Source organism: Neopsephotus bourkii, unplaced genomic scaffold, assembly GCF_033783945.1.
Source record: "Neopsephotus bourkii isolate Nb327-2 ecotype Australia unplaced genomic scaffold, CSIRO-AGI_Nbou_v1 NB_1261, whole genome shotgun sequence".
Classification (NCBI taxonomy): Eukaryota; Metazoa; Chordata; class Aves; order Psittaciformes; family Psittacidae; genus Neopsephotus; species Neopsephotus bourkii.
Window position 1 is genome coordinate 354,822 of NW_026901746.1, and position 23,102 is coordinate 377,923.

Sequence of the window (23,102 nt, forward strand, 5' to 3'; positions counted from 1 at the left end):
ATACATGCTTTGGTCACTCTAATGGCAGTCTTCATTGTAAGTGCTGTTTATAATGAAACCAGTTTCTCAGTCCTTCAGTTTGAGTGTGGGAGAAAACAAGAGAAAAGCAGAGTTTTGTGCACTTGTTTGTCCAGGTTGCTGGTTTTCCAGTGCTCATTCACTGCTTGTGATTCTGCAGAGGGAAAGGGTCCTGAGGGTTTTTTGCACAGTTGTGGAATAGAGAGGGATTCACAGTGTCTTCACAGTTCAGCTGCTCTGTTGCAGGTTGATGAAATGCCTTTTGGGCCTTCAGCGTTCTGTCTGGCTGTCTACTGGCTCTGAAGGGAAGTTTCACATACAATGGATGATACTTGAATTAAAGACTTAACATGAGAAATATGTATGCTGCATGAGGCCTATAGGGCTAACACTAAAGAAGGGTCTGCTAGCATAGGAGCTGATGCTGCGTGACGACTGCACCCTCTCTAATAAGTGGTAATTTTCTCCTGGTATGTTAGTGTGGCTATTACTGGTGGAAGGGGAGGGAGAGAGGAAGACAGCAAACAAGTGTAGTTTGGCTTAAAGTTAGGTGGACATATAATTTGGGCTAGGAGCTCCATGGTAGGGTTTGAAAAGTTCTATGCTACTGTTGTGATCAAAATAGTTTTTCATAGCATCTTTACTGTGTAAGGCATTGAAACTAAAATTGAGGCACTAAACTTGAAATTGATATGTGAAGTGCTGTGGATTTCTCCCTAAAAGACATCTGAAAAGATAGAATTTGGTATTTCAGATACTAGTCTCTACTGTCATAAGCATACTGAACTAAAGATTAATTTTGTTTTAAAAATACTTAAGTTCCTAATATTTCATTTATGCTAAAGATTCTACTCAGCAAAGAAGAGGAAATGAGAATTCATGTCTCACTGTAAAGTTGAAACTTGGTTTTGGTCTGGTCAGCCTAGGACTAACATGTTTTACTAGTTTACTTGACACAGTCCAGGATACCTTTAATGAACAAAATTACAAGTCCTCGTAACAGAAAAGTCAGATGTTACTGTGTTGTCTCCAGATATTAGGACTATTGTGTTCCTGTTTATGAAAAGTAATCAAGCCTTTTGCACATAAAATGGTGTTGAATTTGTCTAGGTTATCTTGACTTGTACAGTCAGTTTTATCAGAAAGAAGTAAAAGTATACTGATGTGGTGTTTTATCACCTGATGAGGTTTTCTGTACTTTGGAGCTTTTGAGCAAATGTGTAGTTGTATCTCAGCTTAGTTTGGGACTGGATTGTCTCTTTGAATGGGTTGAGTGTGTGCTTAGAGTAGTGTGTTTGTTCAAGGAAAGGAGCAGATGTGTATAGCAGAATGAGAATTGCAAATTACAGACACAGCAGGCCAAAACTAGACTGGCATAAACTGTTATCTGAGTCCTTGATTAAAGTAGTGGAGCTGAAGATGCAGGTGTACTAGACTTAGCAACTTGTTTTGGCACCCTCAGCTTCTTCACATTATGCTGAGCAGTGGTGGAAATAAAAAAAAATAATGGGGACATGTCAAGAAAACTAGCCCTGCTTTGCAGTGCTATTTGGTATTGCTTACACTTCATCATAAATGGTGCCAGTGCAGGTAATCTGAGTATGTATCTCTCTGTTCTTCTGTTGTAATTGAGGTCTTGAAGCAATGATGAGTTGTTGCAACAGGTGTTTCCCATAAAATTGCCCTGGTTTCAGCTGTAACAGTTATTTTTTCCTCCTTCCTAGTATCTGGTGCAGTGTTGTGTTTTGGCTTTAGTGTGAAAACAATGCTGATAACATGCTGATGTTTTAATTGTTCAGAAGTAATGCTTCCTCTGATCAAGGACTTTCCAGTCTCTCATGCTCTGGCAGTGAGGAGGGGCATAAGAATCCAGGAGGAAGCAGAGACAGAACACCTTACCCAGAGTAGGCAAAAGGGTATTCCACACCATAGCACATCGTGCCCAGTATATAAACTGGGGGTAGTTACCCAGAAGAGACTGATGGCTGCTAGGGTCTGGGTGGGTCAGTGCGTGGTGAGCAGCTGTATTGTACATCAGTTGTATTTTTTTGTTGTTGTTTTGTTGTTTTTTTTTTTTTTTTGTCTTTTAGTTTTATATTCTCTCCCATTGATATTTTCTTATCATTATTATTACCATTTTTAGGAGTAGTTTTGTATTGTACTTTAGTTAACTGGGCTTTTCTTATCTGAACCCATGGGATTTACATTCTTTTGATTTTTCTCCCTATACTGCCCAGAGAGGGAGGAAGGGGAGAGGGTGAGTGAATGGCTGCATGGTTCTGAGTTACCAGCTGGGTTTAAACCACGACAAAAACTATGAAAATGGTCACTGTGAAAACAGATTCTATTTCATTGGCAGTAGCATCTAGTTAAAAAAAGTTGTTTTATGCCTTGCATAGGAAGGACAAAGTTCTCTACTGTTCATGCTCATTGTACTTAATACCCTCTAAACATGTACTTGCAGAATACTATCTACTGTAAAAATAGCAGTGATATCTAGAATTGATGCAATGCTTAAAAAATGTACAATTTTCATTTTTAAAATCAGTTGGATTTATAATAGTGAAAACTTAAAGCTAACTATTTCTCTTAAGTTCACAATGGCTAGCAGTGCAAAGTCCTTTATATTGAACGAAGTGCAACATTCGTAATGAGAGGATACTGCTTGGGTACATGAAAAAAACGCCACACTAGTGAAATAAAGCAGAAATTTTTGGGGTGACGAATCCAGCCTTTTGTGGGTATATTGACAAAGAATTACAAGCTATTGGAGTAAACTTCCGAGGTTACGAGTATTTTTCCTGCTGGCAGGGATTGACAAGTGCAGCTTTATTGCAACTGTTAATGGGTTGACATATTATTGAAATGCTTCATATGTCTCCTTTTTAATAAAAAGGAAGCTTTTAATAGCACATTCTACCATATTATTAACAAGGAGAAATTTTGATGTCTTTGGAAGTTACACATACAAGCCTCTGGCTCTTTGCTCTGTTTTAATACCTGCAAGTCCCAGCTCAGATGGTCCTGCTTTTTTTATTGCATTCTTGGGTTCCTTCCTCAGTGTTTCACCTTAGCAATCGTACTAGTTTTGAGAGAGGGGAAAAAAAAGAAGGAAAATATTTTCAAAACTGAAGCATCAAAACTTCAGGATAGGAATTGAGGCAGTCTGATACTGACTGGTACAGAGGAGTGAACAGTTTTTGGTAGGAATCACTGTTGATTAAAGTCTTGCTATATACTTCAATACTAAATAAATTATGCTAACTCTCAGGTTTGTTTTCACATTTGCAGTCAAGTGAAAGGCTAGGACTGTGTCTGAAGAAAGCTGTAGCAGCAAGATTTCCAAGGAGACTAAGCAACTGTGTTTTATCTTGCTTCAATTTATGTCTGAAATAGCTGAATGTTAGAATAATAAAGTGTGAGCAGAGTCCACCTTAAAGTCCTCCTGGGATTTCCAGAACAAAAGAAGAAAGATTTTTCCAAGGCTTATGAATTGTATGGTTAATGGGTAGATCAAAGTTACTGTGTGTGCACTTGAATCCAAGAAGAGTACAGAGTACCTACTAACAATACATTTGCAAGGCATGGAGCAATACTGGGAGCATTTGCTCATCTTCTGTCTTGGCAGTAGAGGCAATTATTGGACAGTTCAGTGAAGTTAAAAGCTTTTATCACAGAGATTTTTTTTTAACCAAAGACGTCCGATCATTTTAAAGTTTTAAGTTTTGCTTGGATTAATTAAGCATCAAGTGCTGTTAGTTGGGTTTAAACTACATGGGGATGTTAAAAAGAAGAGTGATTGCTGGTAAAATCCGCATTGAGCTGAATTGTAACACCTTCCTACTTCTTACCTGCTGGTAGCTTTTGGCTTCTCAATACAGATTTCAATTTTGACAGCTGCTGCTTTACTGGGCTGCCAGTATATCTGGACCAAGAAATGGAGTGAGGTGACTGAAAATCTTTATTTTTAGAGGCTGTTTACTAAATATCAAAAGGAATTGTCCCTGGTTCCCGTAAGAGGATTCTTTATCCTCCCTTTTTCAAAAATAGGCAATATTTGCATGAGTATGGAGAAATTCTATATATAGAGATACGTAAGTGCTTCAGATAAAAGATATAAATGGATGAAAGATATAAAAATCCTAGTACTCAGGTTATCATACAGCTGCTCACTAGGGAAACGCCTTTTCATTATCTTTTTGTAAGTGGCTGGTTTCAGGGGTTGTGGAATCACATAGAGCATTTTATGTAACCAGATATTTTCATTGCAAGATCAGGGTTATTCAACAATGGAAGTTTTTTAGGAGTTAATGGGATGGGTCCATAAGGCTTCTTACTTCTCCGTGGTAAACATTTAAAGCCTTTGTTATCTTGGTTGGAATCAGAGCAGTTGGTGCAGATGTACACCATCAGTTCAAATGACAACTGGAAGTCACTTGGTATTTTGAGTTGCTCATCTGTTCTGCAGAGGACTTAGTAATGAGATTACAATCTGTTTCAGCTGTGTTTAAGTCCTAAATCACTTTTTCTGAAGTGAATGGATATTAAACATCCAAAGAAGTGATGCTCTACAGAGGACATAGTTATGAGGATTACAATCTCTTCCAGCTGTGTTTAAGACCTAAATCACTTTTTCTGAAGTGTATCATAGTAAACATTAAAAGAGTCGTGAGTGCAGATAGTAGAATCTCAGTAAAGGTTTGTTTTTAAAGGACATTGCTCTTCATGAGATTCAAGGCTGAGTTTGACTATCTTTTAATTACACGAAGTTAAGAATCTCTTAATTTCTGTTTTTATCTGTGTGTACTGAATTGGAACAAAGTGCCTTTCTAATAGCTTGTAGTTTTGTCCCTAAATTCTTAACATGTTGGAACATGTTTGTCCAGTGTATGACAAATGTGTCTATAACATTTTGTAAAGTCTTAATCTGGGATAGTACTCAGGTTAAGAATAGTCTTGTTTTCAAAAGCCTTCTGCTGCTGGCAGTGATTTTGATTTCTGATAATGAGCCAGATTTTATTTAGAGAAGGTTGTATTTGGTTAAAGAAGGTTGGTACTTATTAATGAAATGAAGGTTACTCTTGAGATAATGCTGTGTTTTTATAGTCTTTTAAAGATTTTCAGAAGGCTGACACTTTTAATGCCTCTTCCCAGTTTTACGCGTGTTTTATATGTGTTGATCAGAAATTATCTTTCACCCTCAGCACTGAAAAAAGGAAATAGCAGGATGTAAAGAGAAATTTAAATGTAGTTAAATCAGTGATTCTTCGTCAGAAAGAAGATGGAAAATGGAAGATTAATACTGTGTTTTTTACACTTCTAGCTAATTACATGAATGCATGACTTTTTTAATTAATATTTCTTTGTGTAGGTTGATGGCTTTAGCCAGTGGTCAGCTCCTTAGCTCTTTTTATATTTTACTTTCCCCCACTCTTTCGTAACATAGTAGCAGTCTTTTGGATTAGTTCAGATGACTTCTGAGTATTGATTTTAAGGTAACACATCATAATACAATGAAATCTGTATTGAAATCTGTAAGCTTAAGTATATCACTATAACCACATTTAGGGTAGCTTTTTAAGTTAACACCCTGATTGAAAGAAAGCAGAGTCTCTATTAAAAAATTCTCATACTATGTATTCTTTTATGTTCCTGATCATGTTTTATTTCTGATAAGAGATGCCTGCCATCTGTTGCCACTTGAAAAGCTTCCTTTGCTGAATTATGAGAATGTGATCTCTTCCATAATTACACTTGCTAGTGTGTCTTGGGTGGATGTAATACATATTTATTCCTTGACTGATTCTGCAAGAAGAGTTGAGGCAGTGGAAAGAGTGGAGGAGGAAGGATATGGGGAATAACACACTGGGGCTGACAGTTACGATGGTAGGTGGAAAGCAGTGAAGTAAGTAGGCCAGGGTGCATTTAGTGTGTCTATACATTTTCCTTACTTTAAAGATCTGCCATTCTCTTTTTACTGTTATTCATCCTTTTCCTTAACAGATTCTTCTGAAATGTCAGCTCTGATTCAGTGTGGATGCTTTAGGCATGTTCATGTAAGGCAATTTTCAATGATCATTGCTTGAAGTCAGGAGAATCTTGGTCTTGCATTTCTTTGTGCTGTGTTTGCTTTCACCTTCAGAGCTGAAGGCAGCTAATGCCAAAGTCTGTCTTCAGTTTGATAAAAAGCAAGGAGCTTAATTTCTGTGCTCTTTTGAATTCCCAGTTGTACATTTTAAATGCCCTTTCATTTTCATTCCTCACATGTATTCCTGCAACAGAACTCCATAGTGGGCTTCTACAAGAAAGATTTGTATAGGTTACAGTTAGTCTTTACAAGAATGGATTAATAATGGATACACTGCAAATCAGAGTTGAAGGTATGACATGGTATGTGTTTATTGATCTGCAGTTGACAGACTAAGAAGGAAAACCATGTATTTATTCTCCTCTACCTGAATTTGCTGTGACCTAATGCAATGGATGGGAACCCAGCTGAGACTTGATTCTCTCTCATGACTGAGAGACATAGCAAAATATGTTTTTTGTCAGAGTGATTCAGTAGGGTATATATGTTTATGTTCATCATTACTGTTTATCAGAAGGAGGAAGGAAAACATAGGTGTGCAGCTGTTCTGTGACCTTCATACTTGCCCGCGCAAGGGCACCAGGCCAACGCTCTCCGCACGAACAACAGAGAGATCATGAGAAACTGCATGGCCCCATGAGTAAACAATTAAAGATCTGGCATAAAGCAGATTGTTTTTTTTTTTTGTTTGTTTTGTTTGTTTTTTTTAAGGGTATAAAAGCAGGACCCTCTTGTGGTTGAATCTGAAGCCTCACCTCTGGGTGGACACACAGCGTAGGGGCTCTCCCAGTTGCCTGATACTGTGGGCATTGGCTGTAGCAGGGCTTCCCAGCTTGAAGTGCGGGCCTGGATAATGATCCACTGGTGATGTATTTCTTCTTAATCTCAGTTCTGTCTATGAAGTAATGATTTGATGCATTTCTAATTTTCCTCTGTATTTTACATGTGTATATATATGATTTGCTTTATTGTACTTATTTACTATATATAGAGATATATATTCCTTATTCATGTTAGCGTGTGTGTTTGCTTTAGTGTGCTTCTTCACTTTAGTGTCCTTGTTTAATAAACTGTGCATATTATACAGCTAGCGTGTGGTCATTTTGTGGCGTACCCTGCCTGTTAGCAGAACACCTTGCTGTATCAGGGGCTTCATCTTGGAGAAGCAGTAAAGCCTGAAAAATAGTTTGGATCATTTAGTTTGCTTATATCTCCACTATATCCTGCTATTTCTAGGTAAGCAAACAAGGTTCCTGATTACCTATGTTAACTGAAGTGTAAGGCTGTTGTAGATCTTTGGGTTTTTCTAAAGTCTCCCTAAACTTAACTCTTAGATAGTTTAAGCATATGTTTTCTTTCCATTGTTCATTTTTAACTTTCAGCTTTCTCCTTGTTTTAAAAGTAGCACTCCTGCTGCCTTCTTGGACCAGGATAGGATAGGTGAATATAAGAAACTCAGAAGGTTTATTCATTCATGCTTCATGTTCTCTTAATTGTGATAACCTTTCCTGGTACTTGGTCCAGTTTCATGCCTTAGTGAATACATTTTTCCTTTATGTATTCAACTAGAATTGGACATTATTTCAGAAGGTATTTCACCAGCAGCTTACAAAATTGTACTGGCAGCAGGCTGTGGCTATTGAAATTGACCCATGACAGATTTTGGGTTAATATATATCTAGTTACGGCTGCAGTAAATGCTGCTAATGTTTGAAACTGGTGCTTTCACATGTTTGGATGGAAGGCACTGCAAATGGAGTATTTTATATTAGTAAATCATGGTGACTGTGAATTCAGTTTTATTATCAATCTAGTAAAACTCAACATTTACTGAAAATGAAATAGATTCAATGCAGGGATGATATCCACCTGCTTTGCAGTGTTCTGTTATGCTAACGGGTAGACAAAGATGTAGGTGAGTTTTTAAACTAAAGTAAAATACTGGATATTACAACTCTTTAATCTTTTTTTAGTGACAAGCTGGTATTTATTGTATGTGGTTAATTTTATCGCAGGAATAACAATTAATTATTTACTAGATTTCCAAAGTGTCATAAGCACCTGTTCCAGGTGAAAAGAACTACCATAATTTGGGTGTTTGTGTATCTCTTTGGCTGCAGACACTTTGGGAGATGTGTTGTGTGAGCATTTTTAGCTAAAATTTAGCAAGTAGGTAGTAGTTGTTGGACTGCTCAGGAGTCTATTAGAGTTGATTTTAATACAGGCTCCAAATCTAAGCAATATATAAGAGAAAAAATTAAATAAAACCTTACATTAAAATGTCTTAATATCCAGGTCTGGCACCTGGTATTAAACATGTGTCTAGTAACTGATCAATTTAAGATTAGATACCAAACTGAGATTGAATGCCTCTGGTTTGTTTGTTTTTTAAATATATTTAACGTTTTGATAGTACTTACATTTTGTGAAATTTCTGAGAAAGTTAATTCCTGTAAAAGCTGGGAAGAGGTGGTGTTTGATGTTCTTCATTCCTCTTTTCACAGTGAAATGATGAAAAATGATACCCAAATCTGTGTACAGGGACATAGGTCCCAGTTTTGAGTCACTCAGTTGTCTTCAACTGCATTGCAATTTCTCCTTCCTCATATGTCTTTTATTAATAATATTCAGGTCAAATTTTGAGCTGTCATCTTTGCTGTATTGACAGCTTAAAGCAGGGTGTAATTGATTTTATATAGACATAAACAGGTGTTTATGTAAAACTATGATATTGATCAGTCTCTCATTTTGCCATAAAAGGTAAGTATGTGGGGGTGAATAAGGAGTAAATGCATAGATTTAATACTACTGTGTCCTGATTATTACTTCTACTTTACCTCAAATATTTGTGCAATTTTTACTTGTAATTTATTAACAAGGATGTCTTTTAGTTTTCATTGAAATGAATTAGACCCATGTAAAAGTGAATATGTTTTGCTTTGGGGTGGACATTTCTTAATCCACCCTAGTGCAACTGTTAGTAATGGTGTGACTACACCCCAAGGAGTTTCTACATAACCTGTTACTCAAGTCTCCTCAAAAAAAGACCGAAGTACTCATAAGCATAGTAGATCAAATAAATGGGTAGTACATGGCCATTTTTAGAGGATGTTTTTGTGGAAGTTGTGTGATACTAGAATTTCTTCTTGGTTTTTATTACCTCATGGCTGTTGTTACCATTAATCATGATCTGAATTCTCTAAAATAACATGACAGACTTTTATGTCAGGTAAATTGGCTAAATATCACACTATTCACATGTTGTTTGACTTGTCTAGTCAGGTATTACTTTTTGACTTTCGAACATGAATAATAAAAACTTGAGTAATGTGTAATGACTAGTGAATAGTGGGAATTGATGACTTGAAAATCTGACTAGTGTAAAACCCATCCCTGGAGCAGTCACTTGGGGAGTAATATTTAAGATAGAGTTTTACTTACTATGTACAGGCATTTTCTCTACAGAAGTATTCAAGGAGTGTTTGTTTTAGTTGCCAGGTGGTTGCAGGGAGAGAGAGAGAAAAAAAATCACACTCATTTGTCTCGTTATGGAACCCACATGAGAGATTTAAAACCAAAGAAAAACCTCCACAAAAAAAAACCCAAACAACCCTTCTACCTTGTAGTTACCATCACGTAGTTTAAAACTGGGATCAATGGTTTTGTATGGGTTTTTATTATTATTATGTTCTCTAATATTTTTGTAGGGATAGCAATACTCTTGTATTAATTAAAAATATTTAGATGCCTTTCTTGAAGGGGTTTTACTTGCAGTCCATGAAATAAGGTGGGGTTTTTTTGTTGTTCTTTTTTGCTAGTTCTTCAAAACCATGCTTAAAACAAACAGACTAAGACTTGGGGAGTATTTCAGAGAGAAAAACGTGATAGCAACTAATCATTACTACACAAGTTTAACTACAGCGATTAAGAAAGTGCATCACCAGTTGCCCTTATACTTTACTGTCATCCTGATCTGCTGTCACTGGAGAGCCCTGGTTGCTGGAAGGATTTGGTGAACATGTCCCAGCAACTGGGATGTCCTATGCAGTGCGTCCACCAGTAGGTGAGGCCTCCAAAGTTGCTGAAAGAGGGTCCAGATTTTATATAGTTAAATAAACATTGGCAAAACTTCAGGTGCAGAAACATCTGGTGTCATCCTCCCTGTTGGATTCTCCCCAAAGCCTGGCCAGGTCTTAAGGAGGAGCCCAAGGGAGTATCTCCATCTATTTTAGCTTTGGCCACATATTTCTCAATAAGGGAGTATCTCCATCTATTTTAACTTTAATCATGTATTTCTCAACAAGCAAGTATCTCTATTTTCTGATCAGGACCAGATGTCTGATTTTTTGGCCTTGCAATATGTCTCTAAATAAAGAAGGGTCATTCTGCTGGTTACTATTACACAATAAGCATTACAACAAAGCTTTTATAGATAAAAAATGTTCATACTAAAATAGATGGGCAATACATTGCATATATGATTAATGCTATGCATATTAGATATATACATTGTTGGGTTGTGGGGTTCATCTTGAGTTCAACTTTGGTTCAAGGCCTATTGTTCAGGCCTCAGTGCTTCAACCCCTCATCCTAAAACTGCCAAAGCGTCAGAACATGTAAAAACAAACTAGTTGTTGATGCTAACTTGCTCTAGGAGGGCCTTGTAATATCCTAGTTTTCATCTTGATTGACTACCTTGATGTCCTCCTATGACAACATGACCCACTTAGTGGATGAGGGACCTGGACTTTAATAAAGCTTTTGATGCCTGTTGCCACAGCATTCTTTTGGAGAAACTGACTGCTCATGGCTTGGCAGGGTGGACTGTGCACTGGGTAAAAAAAAAAAAAAAAGGCTGGATGGCTGAGCCCTGAGAGTGGTGATGAATGGAGTTAAATCCAGCTGGTGACACCAGTCATTAAGTGGTGTTCCCCAGGGCTCAGTACTGGGTCCAGTTCTACTTAATATCTTTATCAGTGATCTGAATGAGGGAATTGAATGCACCCTCAGCTTGCAGATTACACCAAGTTGGGCAGGAATGTTGATCTGCTTGAGAGTGGGAAGATTCTACAGAGGGGTCTGAACAGGGTGGATCAGTAGGGTGAGACCAATTGGTTGTTGAAGTTAAACAAGGCTCAGCGCTGGGTCCTGCAGTTTGGTCACAACCACCCCATGCAACGCTACAGGCTTGGGGAAGAGTAGCTGAAAAGCTGCTCTGGCAAATAGAACCTGAGGATGCTGATTGATTGCTGCTGAAGGTGAGCCAGCTTGCTCCTGCAGCCAAGAAGGCCAACAGCATCCTGGCCTGTATCAGCAGTAGTGTAATCAGCAGGACCAAGGCAGTGATAATACCTCTGTACTCTGCACTGGTGAGGCTGCACCTCGAATCCTGTGTTCAGTTCTGTGCCCCTCACTACAAGAAAGACATTGAGCTGCTGGAGTCATTCCAGAGAAGAGCAACGAAGCTAATGAAGGGTCTGAAGATTAAGCCTTTTGAGGAATGGCTGCGGGAATGCCCTTGGGGTTTAGTTTGGAGAACAGAAGGCTGAGGGGAACCTTACAACTCTACAGCTACTTGAAAGGAGTTGTAGAAAGGTGAGTGTTGGTCCCTTCTCCTGTCAAGCAATAAGAGGAAATGACCTCAAGATGTGCCAGGGGAGGTTTAAACCGAATATTAGAACAACAGTTCTTCACGAGAAGGGTCGTCAAACACTGGAACAGGCTGCCTAGGGAAGTGGTTGAGTCATCGTCTGTGGAGGTGCTTAGTGACATGGTTTAGTGGTGGACTTGGCAGTGTTAGGTTTGCAGCTGGACTCTGTGATCTGGTATGTCCTGTCCAACCTAAGTGGTTCAGTGATTCTGTGATCTTAAGTGAAATTTTGAAATAGTGATCATGAAAGGAACTCAGGTTGGGTTGTAGTTGGCTAGAAACTAAAATAGTGGAAAATGTTGATTATATGAATTGAGCTGTTAATCCGCACTTAGTTGTGGAAGGCAAGCATTTCCCTGAAAGAAACACTGGTAGTGGTAGCCAATCTGAACAGTTACATGTACTCTGTGCTTTGTAATTGGAATTGTTAGGGGTTTAAACTAATCCTCCTACCAGTAAAGGCAGCTGTTGTTTTAGATTTGATTGTAAATTGAGGCTCTTTATTCTAGGTGCAATTTTTAAGATAACTTGAACTTTGAGAGGCTGTATTCTTTCTACATGTTTTCAGCTTCCAATACCCAGAGTAAAAGATACATGGCTGAGCTGAAGTCCTTGGATATTCACACTACGCTCAGGTAGATTTGGTAGACTATTCTGGATTTGGATGAGGAAGGAAATAGACTTTGGTCCAGCTTCAACTGGATTGAAAAAAAAAAACCCCAAACATAGATGATATACAGGCCTGATGACTATTGTGTTGGTTTTTTTTTTGTGTTGTTTTTTTTGGTGTTAATTTTTTTTTCCTCCAGTTGGGGTAAACTGTAAATATTAAGGGATTTTCACAAGAACGTTCATTTAGCAAATTTTCTGGTGGATTTCCTTAAGGGGTTGTCTGCACTATCTTAGACCTGAGCTCATGAAAGTGAAGTTGCACTGCTTTGTCATGCATAGGTGTTTCTCTTATTTTCTGAACTGCAACTGAAGTATGTATCTGTAAGCAGTTTACTCTGGTTTGGCATTAATATGTCCTGCAGTCATTGCTGTGAGAAACTGAAGGGAGAGAACTATTTCTGAGCATGCAGTGGAATGCCCTACTTTGATAGGACTGGTACAGAGAAAATAATGCTTGCTTGTTGGCCAGCTGAGGAATACCTTCTTGGAAGAATTGTTCTTGATATGGATCCATCTTGTGTTCTGTGTCCTCTGTTCTAAGTATTTCCCTTTTGTAGGGCAGAGAAGGGATCAGGGTGAGGGTGTTGGTACTTGTGTACTTACTGTCTCTGTCTTGGTTGACCTGTTGTCACTAGTTGTGTGTATGCATGTTGTCTTCACCTACTGGGCGTATGTGATCAGCTTCACTACTCGTTGTATCTGTGGGCTTGGAGCTGCTGTAGCATTGCTTCTTCTCGGCTGCCAAGTGCAGCCTGATTTTCCTTCAGTGCTCTGGCATTCACCACGATGTTCACCGGTGGAGAGATTGATCATCACTGTTGAAACTTTGCAGAGGAAAAGAAAAGGTACCACAAGTAGGCTGGAAGACAAGTGGCTTTGCCTGCAAGTGTGCTGTAATAGAATATGGCACTCAGTTCTGCAAGTAATACTAAATGATTTAAAATCCTTCTTTGGGACCAGTTGCATATCAGTTTAGTCTTTTAGCCGTGTTAACAGTGAGGCAGATTCTCAGGAAAAGTGAAAAAAAAGTAGTGTAGTAGTATTGCAGGTCACCTCTATTTTTCCTGAGATGATAAAAAAACAATTCCTTAATTTCAAATAGAAGTGGAGAAACCTGACCTGTCAGTTACTTTGTATGTGATGTGATCTCTGCAGATTGCTGAGTGCACCAGTGAAATGGGCAGAGAACTGAAATGCAGTATTCCAGTCCATAGAAGGTAAAGTTAAAATAACAAACCCCACTGAATAAATGTAGCAGGAAGCATGCTACTGTCTCTTCTGAGGGTAGTGTTGGTTTCATAGTAGTGTCAAAATACTGTATGCTGATTCAAATTAACTTTATGTTTGTACTCAGTAGATCTTAGCTTTAAGAAAATGGAGACAACAAATGTGTAAAGGTTGTTTTTAATTTCTTTTTCTGTCTGGGGGTGTGTCCTTCTTTTTGTTAACTGTTTTATTGAAGTTAGGGCACTGGTGCCATCTGGTGGTATTAAATACGCTTCCAGAAATGGGTAAACATACGGGGAGTTTGAAGAGTTCACTGAAATGTAAGAAGTTGCTGGTATGATATTAGAGTACACAGATATATTTGCTGCCTTAACATACAACTATGTAGTTGAAGTAGGTCATAAAAGGCTGTACATCGGCTGTTAATCATAACTTTGCTTGCTACAGTAAATTTATATCTTCAACTGTATTTCTGCTCCCTAAAGAGATTTGCTTCTTGTAGTTTCTTTAATAGCGCTTTCCAAACACAATACAAAGAGTTTTGAAGTTCATATTTTAATATTAATAGAAGTTAATATATTAAAACTCAATTCGGAAGAAAAGTTTTCTTCTGTTACTGTGTTTTCCAAAACCCAGCACAATCTTCTCACTGCTGGTATGTTTGAAGTTACTATTCTCCTTTTTTAAGTGACGCCTATATTAAGTTTGAAAGCAAAAGTTCACAGTATAAACCTGACAGCAGTTGAAATAAATAACTTTAATGCCTGAAGCTAAAGCAACCAAATACCCTTGTCTTTATGCTTACATCTTTTAAAAAGGTGTCCTGCATCTTAAGTTGTTTACCCGAGGTGATATCTTCATCATTCTGTAGACTACTGTATAGGCTGTATTTCATAGAATCGTAGAATCATAAAATAGTTAGGGTTGGAAAGGATCTTAAGATCATCTAGTTCATCCCCCCTGCCATGGGCAGGGACACCTCACACTAAACCGTGACACTCAAGGTTCTCTCCAGCCTGGCCTTGAACACCACCAGGGATGGAGCATTCACAACTTCCCTGGGCAACCCCTTCCATTGCCTCATCAGCCTTACAGTAAAGAGCTTCTTCCTATTATCCAGTATAAACTTCCCCTGTTTAAGTTTGAACCCATTGCCCCTTGTCCTACCACTACAGTCCCTGATGAAGAGACCCTCTCCAGCACCCCTATAGGCCACCTTCAGGTACTGGAAGCCTGCTATGAGGTCTCCATGCAGCCTTCTCTTCTCCAGGCTGGATAGCCCCAACTTTCTCAACCTATCTCATACGAGAGGTTTCCCTTGTTAGCAGTGTAAGTAGGACTATGACTAGTTCTCCAGTTCTTTCGAAACAAATTTCTGACTTCTAAATATCTTGCCCTGTGATAGAAAGATTTGAGAAGTGCAAGGTACTTTATATAAAGCTGGTGAGGGTTTTCATAGAATTACAGAATAGTTAGGGTTGGAAAGGACCTTAAGATCATCAAGTTCCAACCCCCCTGCCATGGGCATGGACGCCTCACTCTAAACCCTCTCACCCAAGGCCTCGTCCAACCTGGCCTTGAACACTACCAGGGATGGAGCATTCACAACCTCCCTGGGCGACCTATTTCAGTGCCTCACCACCGTAATAGGAAAGAATTTCCTCCTTGTATCCAATCTAAACTTCCCCTGTTTAAGTTTGAACCCATTACCCCATGTCCTATCACTACAGTCCCTCATGAAGAGTCCATTCACAGCATCCTTATAGCCCCCCTTCAGATACTGGAATGCTGCTATGAGGTCTCCACGCAGCCTTCTCTTCTCCAGGCTGAACAGCCCCAACTTTCTCAGCCTATCTTCATATGGGAGGTGTTCCAATCCCCTGATCATTCTCGTGGCCCTCCTCTGGACTTGTTCCAACAGTTCCATGTCCATTTTATGTTGAGGACACCAGAACTGCACACAGTACTCCAAGTGAGGTCTGACGAGAGCAGAGTAGAGGGGCAGGATCACCTCCTTTGACCTGCTGGTCACACTCCTTTTGATGCAGCCCAGGATACGGTTGGCTTTCTGGGCTGCAAGAGCACGCTGCAGGCTCATGTTCATTTTCTCATCAACCAATTTCAATTTGTTTCATTTATTCATAATTCTTTTGATCTGTTGCAGGTCAATGTGACATTATTCTAATAAGTTACTGCTAAATAAATTTCCTTATGGGATAGAGAACTGTCTCTTCACCCATTTAACAACTTACAGTGCTCTATTGCACTTGATTACAATAACAGGCTATTTTTATGTTTTAATCCAGCCAGTTGAAAAGGCAGACATTCCAACCTTGTTATTTTGTCATTACATTCTGTGCCTGTATACCTCTGTAATCTCTTATCTCATGACCGTGCAATACTACCTTCAGTTGCATTGTGCTGAAAGCCTGAATTAGACTTTCTTTTTAACCAGGCACTGGCTTTCTAGTTATGTAGTTATATTCACAATCTCAGGAGCCTTTTTTGGATCCTGTCTTGATGGAATGAGGTGTTTGCAGGCCTGTTCAGCTACTGTAGATTGTGGAATTAGATGGAAACAGCTGTTAAAATTGAAAACACTTCACAGAATTTAAGGTTAATATTTAAATTAATATTTAAATAGTTAATTTATCAATGGTTATTGGATATCTCTGAGTATAATTAAACTGGCTGCCATAGCAAGAGCTCTTTTTTCCTACAGTTTAATTCAGCTCTGTAGACCTGTCGGTGTGTCTACTGGATTTTATCTACCTGCAGCTACTAACAAAAGTGTGTGGGGCTTGTGTCTACCCGTCATAAGCATCAGATTTGAAAATTTTACTTCTCACACTAAGTTTTGTGTCTGAGCCAAGTTCCATTGTTGTCGTGTTTTGTTCTTACAGCTGTGACCTTCACTTTAATGACACAAGTCTTTGCAAAGAGAGCTATAAGTGCTGTTTCTATTATTGTAATTCAGCTTTCAATGCTGTATGACCTTTGTACCTTTCAGTAATTATTCAGCAAGATTACTAACATTGGTCACATAGAGCTTTTTTTCTTCAGGTGGTCTCCAGTGTGAGCACCATATATTTGCTCTTTAATGAAGTTGCATGCTGAAGGCATTTCTGATTTCAGCATTGCTGCACTTGTCCACTCCAGTTTTATCAAAGTTCGTTAATGTGGCAGTCAAAAGGAAGTTGAGTTTAGATCCCTAAATCTTGACTGTGCTGTGAGATGCCCAGTGCAGTGATGGGCATATAGCTGCCCTAGAAGTGATATACACAGTTTATATAGCAGTTAACATAATGCAAATTAATTTATTGGTTATTCTCACCCCAAATCCAATCACCTTAGAGGTACACACTGGACTTCTTCCTTCTCCTGCGTTGCCCACCAACTGTACCCAGGTCATTAAGCAAAACTAACCCCAGTTGGGTTTTGCTTTGTCGGGGACAGGAATAGCCCAAACTTTTCTCCCTAGGATATATTTTTATGTATTCTACGGGAACTTTAACCCCTTCCACAGTATGGAATAGTTTTGATTGGGGTGGGCCAGCTCTGTTGGCATATCCTCTGGTGTTGGATGTTTTTAGAGCCTTTTACTAAATGTGTATCCAAATGTGTGAAAGTCGCACCACCCATTGCTCTCAGTGTAGTTTTTAACATATTTGTACTTCAGCCATCATCTTCCATACCAGAGAGGCTTTAACAGTTTGGCTTGCTTAACTGCAGCATGTTTCACATTCATGAATAACCTGGGCAATAATGTCCATGGTCAAGTCCACCCCTTGACAACAAGCCCGTCGGTATGTTGTATCTCTGCCTTCATGGCGTGAAGTGCCATGGGCCCACCAGGCTAAAAATAATTCATACTTATGTTGAGTTTGCCAGTGACAATGGGGTCCTTTTGCCACTGCTTCCCAGTCAGGCTGATTTCAGCCTCTAGTACAGTCAGCTGTTGGGATCCCTCTATCACTCCAGAAATACAAATGGGTTCTGCCCATTGATGCTTGGTGGCACATTATGGTTTAACCCTAGCTGACAACTAGGAGCTTCTCACGCACTTCCTGTCCCTCTCTCTAGTTCAGTTGCATTGCCCATGCCCAGGGTCAGAGTACCTGCAGTGCCAGTTGCTTGGGGAGTAGCTTGTCATAGAGAGTGAACTGATGACAGTTTGAGTAGCCATTGTGCTTTTCACTCAAGTTTCAGTAATCACAGTGCTTGTTGCAGGGACTGAAGTAGCAGCAGTGCTTGGTCCAGACAGTTTGAATGGCTGCAGTGCTTGTCAGAGGATGGAGTAGCTGCAGTTAGTTGCTTAACCGTAAACAAGATCTGAATGATGTTGGGCAATAGACTGGTTCCTAGCAGTAGGACCAGGCTGGTTTTAAGGTTATTCAAAGTATATTCAAAATTTTTTAAATTCACAAATGCTATGGTAATTAACGTGGAGGAGAAGGAGGGAGGATGTTGGAAGGAAGGAGGGAAGAGAGGAAGGAAGATGTAGAAAGATGTCTCCCCCATAAGTTGGCTTTTCAAGGAGAAAAGGGAAAAGTGTAGTTATTAATAGTTTCCACTAGATGACTCCTGAAGTACAGAGGTCACGGCAATGCTGAGTTCACATACGAGATTATTCATGACCAATGGTGATATCATATAAACCAGGTCTACAAAGAACAACAAAACTATAATCTTAGCCCAAGCCCCAAAGATAATGAACATCTCCACAGAGAATACATACAGCAAGTAAGGTATTACATAAAGTACCTGTCAGAAATGTGCAGGAACTCTGAAAGTAAATAAGCTGCATTGTGACTTTAACCTTAAACTAATACAGTGAATGCTTATAACAAATTTGGCTTAACATTTGATCAGATCTGTTATTATCTCAACTTTTTGTGCCCCATTTTGGGCATTAAACAGGACTGTCATGGTTCACCCCCAGCAATCAATGAAGCACCACGTAGCTGCTTGCTTATTCCCCACCCTTGAGAACTGGAAGGGTAAGAGTGAGGAAACTTATGGGTTGAGATAAAGGTAGCTTAATAAGTAAAGCAAAAGCCATGTGCACAAGCAAAGCAAACAGGGAATTTGCTAGTTCCCATCAACAGGCAGCTGTTCAGCCGTGTCCAGGAAATCAGGGCTACATAACACATAAGGGTTACGTGGGAAGACAAACACCATCACTCTGAAGGTTCCCCTCGTACACTTTTTCCCAGCTTCATATGCTGAGCATGAGGCCTTGTGGTATGGAATATCCCTTTGGTGAGCTGATGTCAGTTTTCCTTGCTATGTCACCTCCCAACTCTTTCTACATCCCCAGCCTTTTTGCTGGTGAAGTGGTTTGAGAGCAGAGAAGGTCTTGACTCTGTGGAAGCACTGCTTAGCAGCAACTAACAACATCCTTGTACTAAATCCAAAATGGAGCATTGTACCAGCTACTAAGAACAAACTTAACTTAGTCAAAACCAGGGGACATTATTATGCTGTATCTCAGCAAAAGAAAAATATATATGCGTATCCTTTTAAAATAGAGCAAGGTTGTAATGGTTTGTAACTTCCTTCAGGCATTCACTTCAGTTCTGGATTTGTTCCTGGTAAGAATCCTGTTTTGCTTTACAAAGCTAGGTGGTGCAAACAAGAAATACAGTTTGATAATCAGTCAAATAATCAATAGCTGTCGTAGCAGTTATAGAGTCCTTTAAAGAAAATCCATTTGGGAATATTAGTTCTCAGTTCTGACTTGTTAGTGTGCAGGAGGAACAGTAGAGTCATTCCCTTCTCAGGTCTCCAACAAATGTCTAGATGTAAAAATGAACTGAATTTCTATATATATATATATATTTTTTTTAGCTTTTATAACACATCACTATCTTCCTGTAACCAGAATAATAACAATATGGTGGGGATTTAGGAATGGCCTGGTTGTTGCCTTTTTTTCTCTCAAGTTGGGTGCGTTTTCTTTTTACAGCTGAACCAAACTGTTATCTTGCCCCCTTACAATAGCAGTGAGGGAAGATGCAAGACAATTCCTTTTGAAAGACTGTTATTCAGAAGTTTATATTGCAGTCTGCTCTTGGAATGGTGATAAGCCTCTGACTCAGTTTCTTCAGAAACAGTGTCATTGATTGCTTCATTCTCCACCCTGTTTCTGAAAAAAGATCTTTTTTTTCTGTGGCAAATGCCTTATGGAGTTTGGTCTCTTGTCTATATGAGGGGCTTTTCATCCTCGATATGGACTTTTTTTGTGGATTCCAGTAAAAGAGTATCTCATGCAATTTTGCATTGCTTTCAGTTAATAGTAATTTCTTGTCTGAATGCAAAGAAGTTCACAGTGTAATTTAATGCTAAGAGATTTTCATTTGCATTGGACTGAAATTCTTGCCAAGTGCTGTCATTAAGATCTTGATTCATTGTATTTGTAATTCCCTTAGCAATAGCACAGTAAAATCAATTACAGGCTATGCCTTTGATTTTTCTGGAGCAGGAAGACAGAAGTAGTAGTACATCTTACTTGTCTCTATAACGTGATTTCCAGTGTGAATAAAGTAAGAGAAACTGCTGCCTTCTGTCAATCTAATCTATTAATATGAGATTATCCTCTGGCTAAAGGTGATGAAAAGGGTAGTTTATTGTGGTGCTTTTTTTTTTTTTTTTTTTTTTTTTAAGTATAGTCTGTTCTTCTTGTTGTGTTTTGTTGTTGACGGGGTTTTTTTAAATGTAATTTTATTTTGGAAAATATCTAGAGACTGGAAATACGTATGATTTCCTTGAAAGTGTTTTTAAAAACTTGCATCACAATGAGCAGATCACTTGCAAGCATAGGTTGAAAACTGAGAATACTACTCGTCTGGCTATGTATCTTCAATCCAAAATTTCTTTTTACAGACTGATCACTAGTCCGTAAGTTGTGTTTCAAGGTTTCTGCTTACTTATTTGGTCATTTCCTCTGTCATTTGTGAAGATAATGATTTTCTTTTCATTTGGCATCATATGGTGATAGAACCTCTTGGATTTTTGAGTAATTTGTGTTGTTTCTTATGTGTCCTTTCATAGTAGACTGTAGTATTCTGGTTTTTTTGTTTGTTTGTTTGTTTGTTTTTTTAAATTTAATGGATCTGATTCTGGCAATCTTTTCCCCCTTTCTTATTCTTACTCCCACTATTGTCTTTAATTATTATAGGTACTTAGATACTTTTAGGTAAATTTACTGTGCTAAGGTTTTCTTTGCGGCAGCTGGATTTTGAGGAAGTTTGGATGTTAATTTTCAGACTGTTTTCCTGTTTATTTTAGGTCTCTGGATGGCAGACTCTGAAAAGAAATGCTGTTTTAAGAGGTATGCCACATGTAAGCCAAAATATTCTGCACTAATTTATATATAAATGGTACGGTCATACTTCTGAGGATTCCCTCTGCTGATGCTTTCTGTTAACTTCTGTGAATAATAGTTTTCAGTGATAAATTCTATCTGAAAGGTGAAAACTTGTACAGAGGTACTTGGGCTTGTCTTATTGGTAACAGTTTTAGTAGTGAGATCTGTAATACGCTGCTTACCTTTTTGCTTGTTCACCTGACCAGAGCACTTCCTTAGTGGGTGTAGTGGCATCTACTTCATCACAGCATGAACAAAACGGCTATCTGCTGTCCGTATCTCCTGTAGACCTCTCCTGACTGTGTTATTTTTGCTCATTTACCTGTTTTTCACTTGGGAATTTAGTCCAGATGCCTTTGTAATTGTCTTCACTCACTTCCTCCTGGTGTGATATAAGACTTAACATATACAGTGAGAGGCTGACACCATGCCAACAGTGTGAAATAAAAGAGTTCGAACCAAGATAAAGAAGTACTAATCTTTGTGCAAGTTATAATTTTTGCATATTAGCTAGATGGTTGGAACGTTTTGTGTGTTTGGGATTTCCTGTTCCAGCACTTGAAGAGACTGCCTCTTCTTTTTCTATTGTTGGTTATGTTGTTTCTGAATATATCATTGTTTTGCAGCTGTTAGGAAAGCAGTCTCTTCAAAATTGAATTGGATAGTTCTATTATATCTCCCATCCAATTCAGAAATCCTAAGTGGCAGATTTTAGGAAAGTAGGCTTTGTTTGTCTTTCAAAGAGAAAGATTGATCTAACCCAGTCTTTCAGGGCTCTTGTTTTTTGTTTTGTTTGGCTTTTTTTTAAAGATGACCTCTTCATTCTCTTTTAGGCACTTTAAGAAGCTTTCCTATTTGTCTAACACAGTTCAGTGTTGATTTGTTGTGTTCTGACCCCAAAATAATACCCAGTGTGAAGTACTAACAGCTTGTGTTATAAGTGGCTCTGCAGTTATTGTCTGAGATTCTGGTGCTGCTGGTTCTTAAGCTGTGCTCACCAAAGTCCTAAAGAAAATGAGGCTAAGAAAAAGGGAAGATATTATTGCTGTTTGCGAGACACCTGTGGACAGAAATCAAGAAGATAGTGCTGCACTGTTCTTGGAGGTACACAGTTGTAGGATGAGAGGGATTGCACACAAGTTGCAACGCAGGGCATTCCTGTGAGACAGTAGGAACACTTTTTGCCGATAAGGGTTGTCAGGCCCTGGAACCAGGTTACTTGGGTTGTGGAATATGCATTCTTTAAGGTTTTCAGAATGCAGCAGGAATAGGTTTACAGCAACTCAAATTATGTGGGCCTACTTTGAGTGCAAGGTTGGATTAGAGCTGTTTGGAGATTACTTCCAATTTACATTATGCTAAGAATCTATGTAACCTGCTAGACCTGCTGAGGGGGCACTTTGCATTTTTACATTTCCTGTAAAAACAGGTAAGGCTCAAACTGGTGTTGTGGGGGGGGGGGGGGTTGTTTGGTTGTTTTTTTGTTGTTGGTTTGGGTTGGGTTTTGTTTTTAAAGAAGCATCTGTAGTTAAGAAGTGTTTTGTGATTACAGAACTAAGGAATTAGAGTAACTTCATCCTATTCCACCAATATGGTTTTGGGGAGAAGGATTGTGCTTTGGCACCAGTTTCACTTACTGGCTAGGTTAAGAGTGAGAAACTTCAATTGTTTGTCAAATGTCATGGTTTAGTCAGGGGATTGAGAGTCTCAGGAAGTTGCCTGCAGTTGTTACAATTTGTTTTAGGTTGTTTGCTGTAGTAGGGACTATTCAAGCAGGCAAATGTGCAGAAGAACTAATGATCTTCTGTGTCCTACATATTTGCCTTAATTGGCTTTGGCGTTCTAGAAACTGAATTAAGGTATGGTATTTCTGTGATCTGTTAACTGCTGTAGAGGCTTAGTGGGAGCCTAAGGTTTGCAGTGTTCAACTGTGAAAAAGGACCAGTTAGAGTTGTAAAATGATGTTGTAAATATTCAGGTTATGGTCTGTCCTCTGAAGTTGCCTTCCTTTATATAGGATAACTTCATTGCATGGTTCATTCATTATTCTTACAATATTATGTATGCCCCATCTGAAT

At 38.7% G+C, this 23,102-nt stretch overlaps 1 protein-coding gene across 9 annotated transcripts in view; it reads left to right on the forward strand.

Moving 5' to 3' along the window:
- Positions 1-23,102, forward strand: part of PCGF3 (polycomb group ring finger 3) — a 52,904-nt gene that overhangs the window by 12,201 nt on the left and 17,601 nt on the right. For 3 of the 9 annotated variants that reach the window (XM_061364976.1, XM_061364975.1, XM_061364978.1), the window contains one exon: positions 20,946-20,988. The exons of 2 other annotated variants lie outside the window; for them this stretch is intronic. Coding sequence is in view for 3 of the 7 variants with exons in the window: in XM_061364972.1 (XP_061220956.1) it covers positions 21,035-21,037 (3 nt within the window). In the remaining 4 variants the exon portion in view is untranslated. Of the gene's footprint in view, positions 1-13,577; positions 13,646-20,945; positions 21,038-23,102 lie in introns of those variants that run through there. 4 more of the 9 variants (XM_061364972.1, XM_061364973.1, XM_061364977.1 and 1 more) reach the window with 3 other exon arrangements.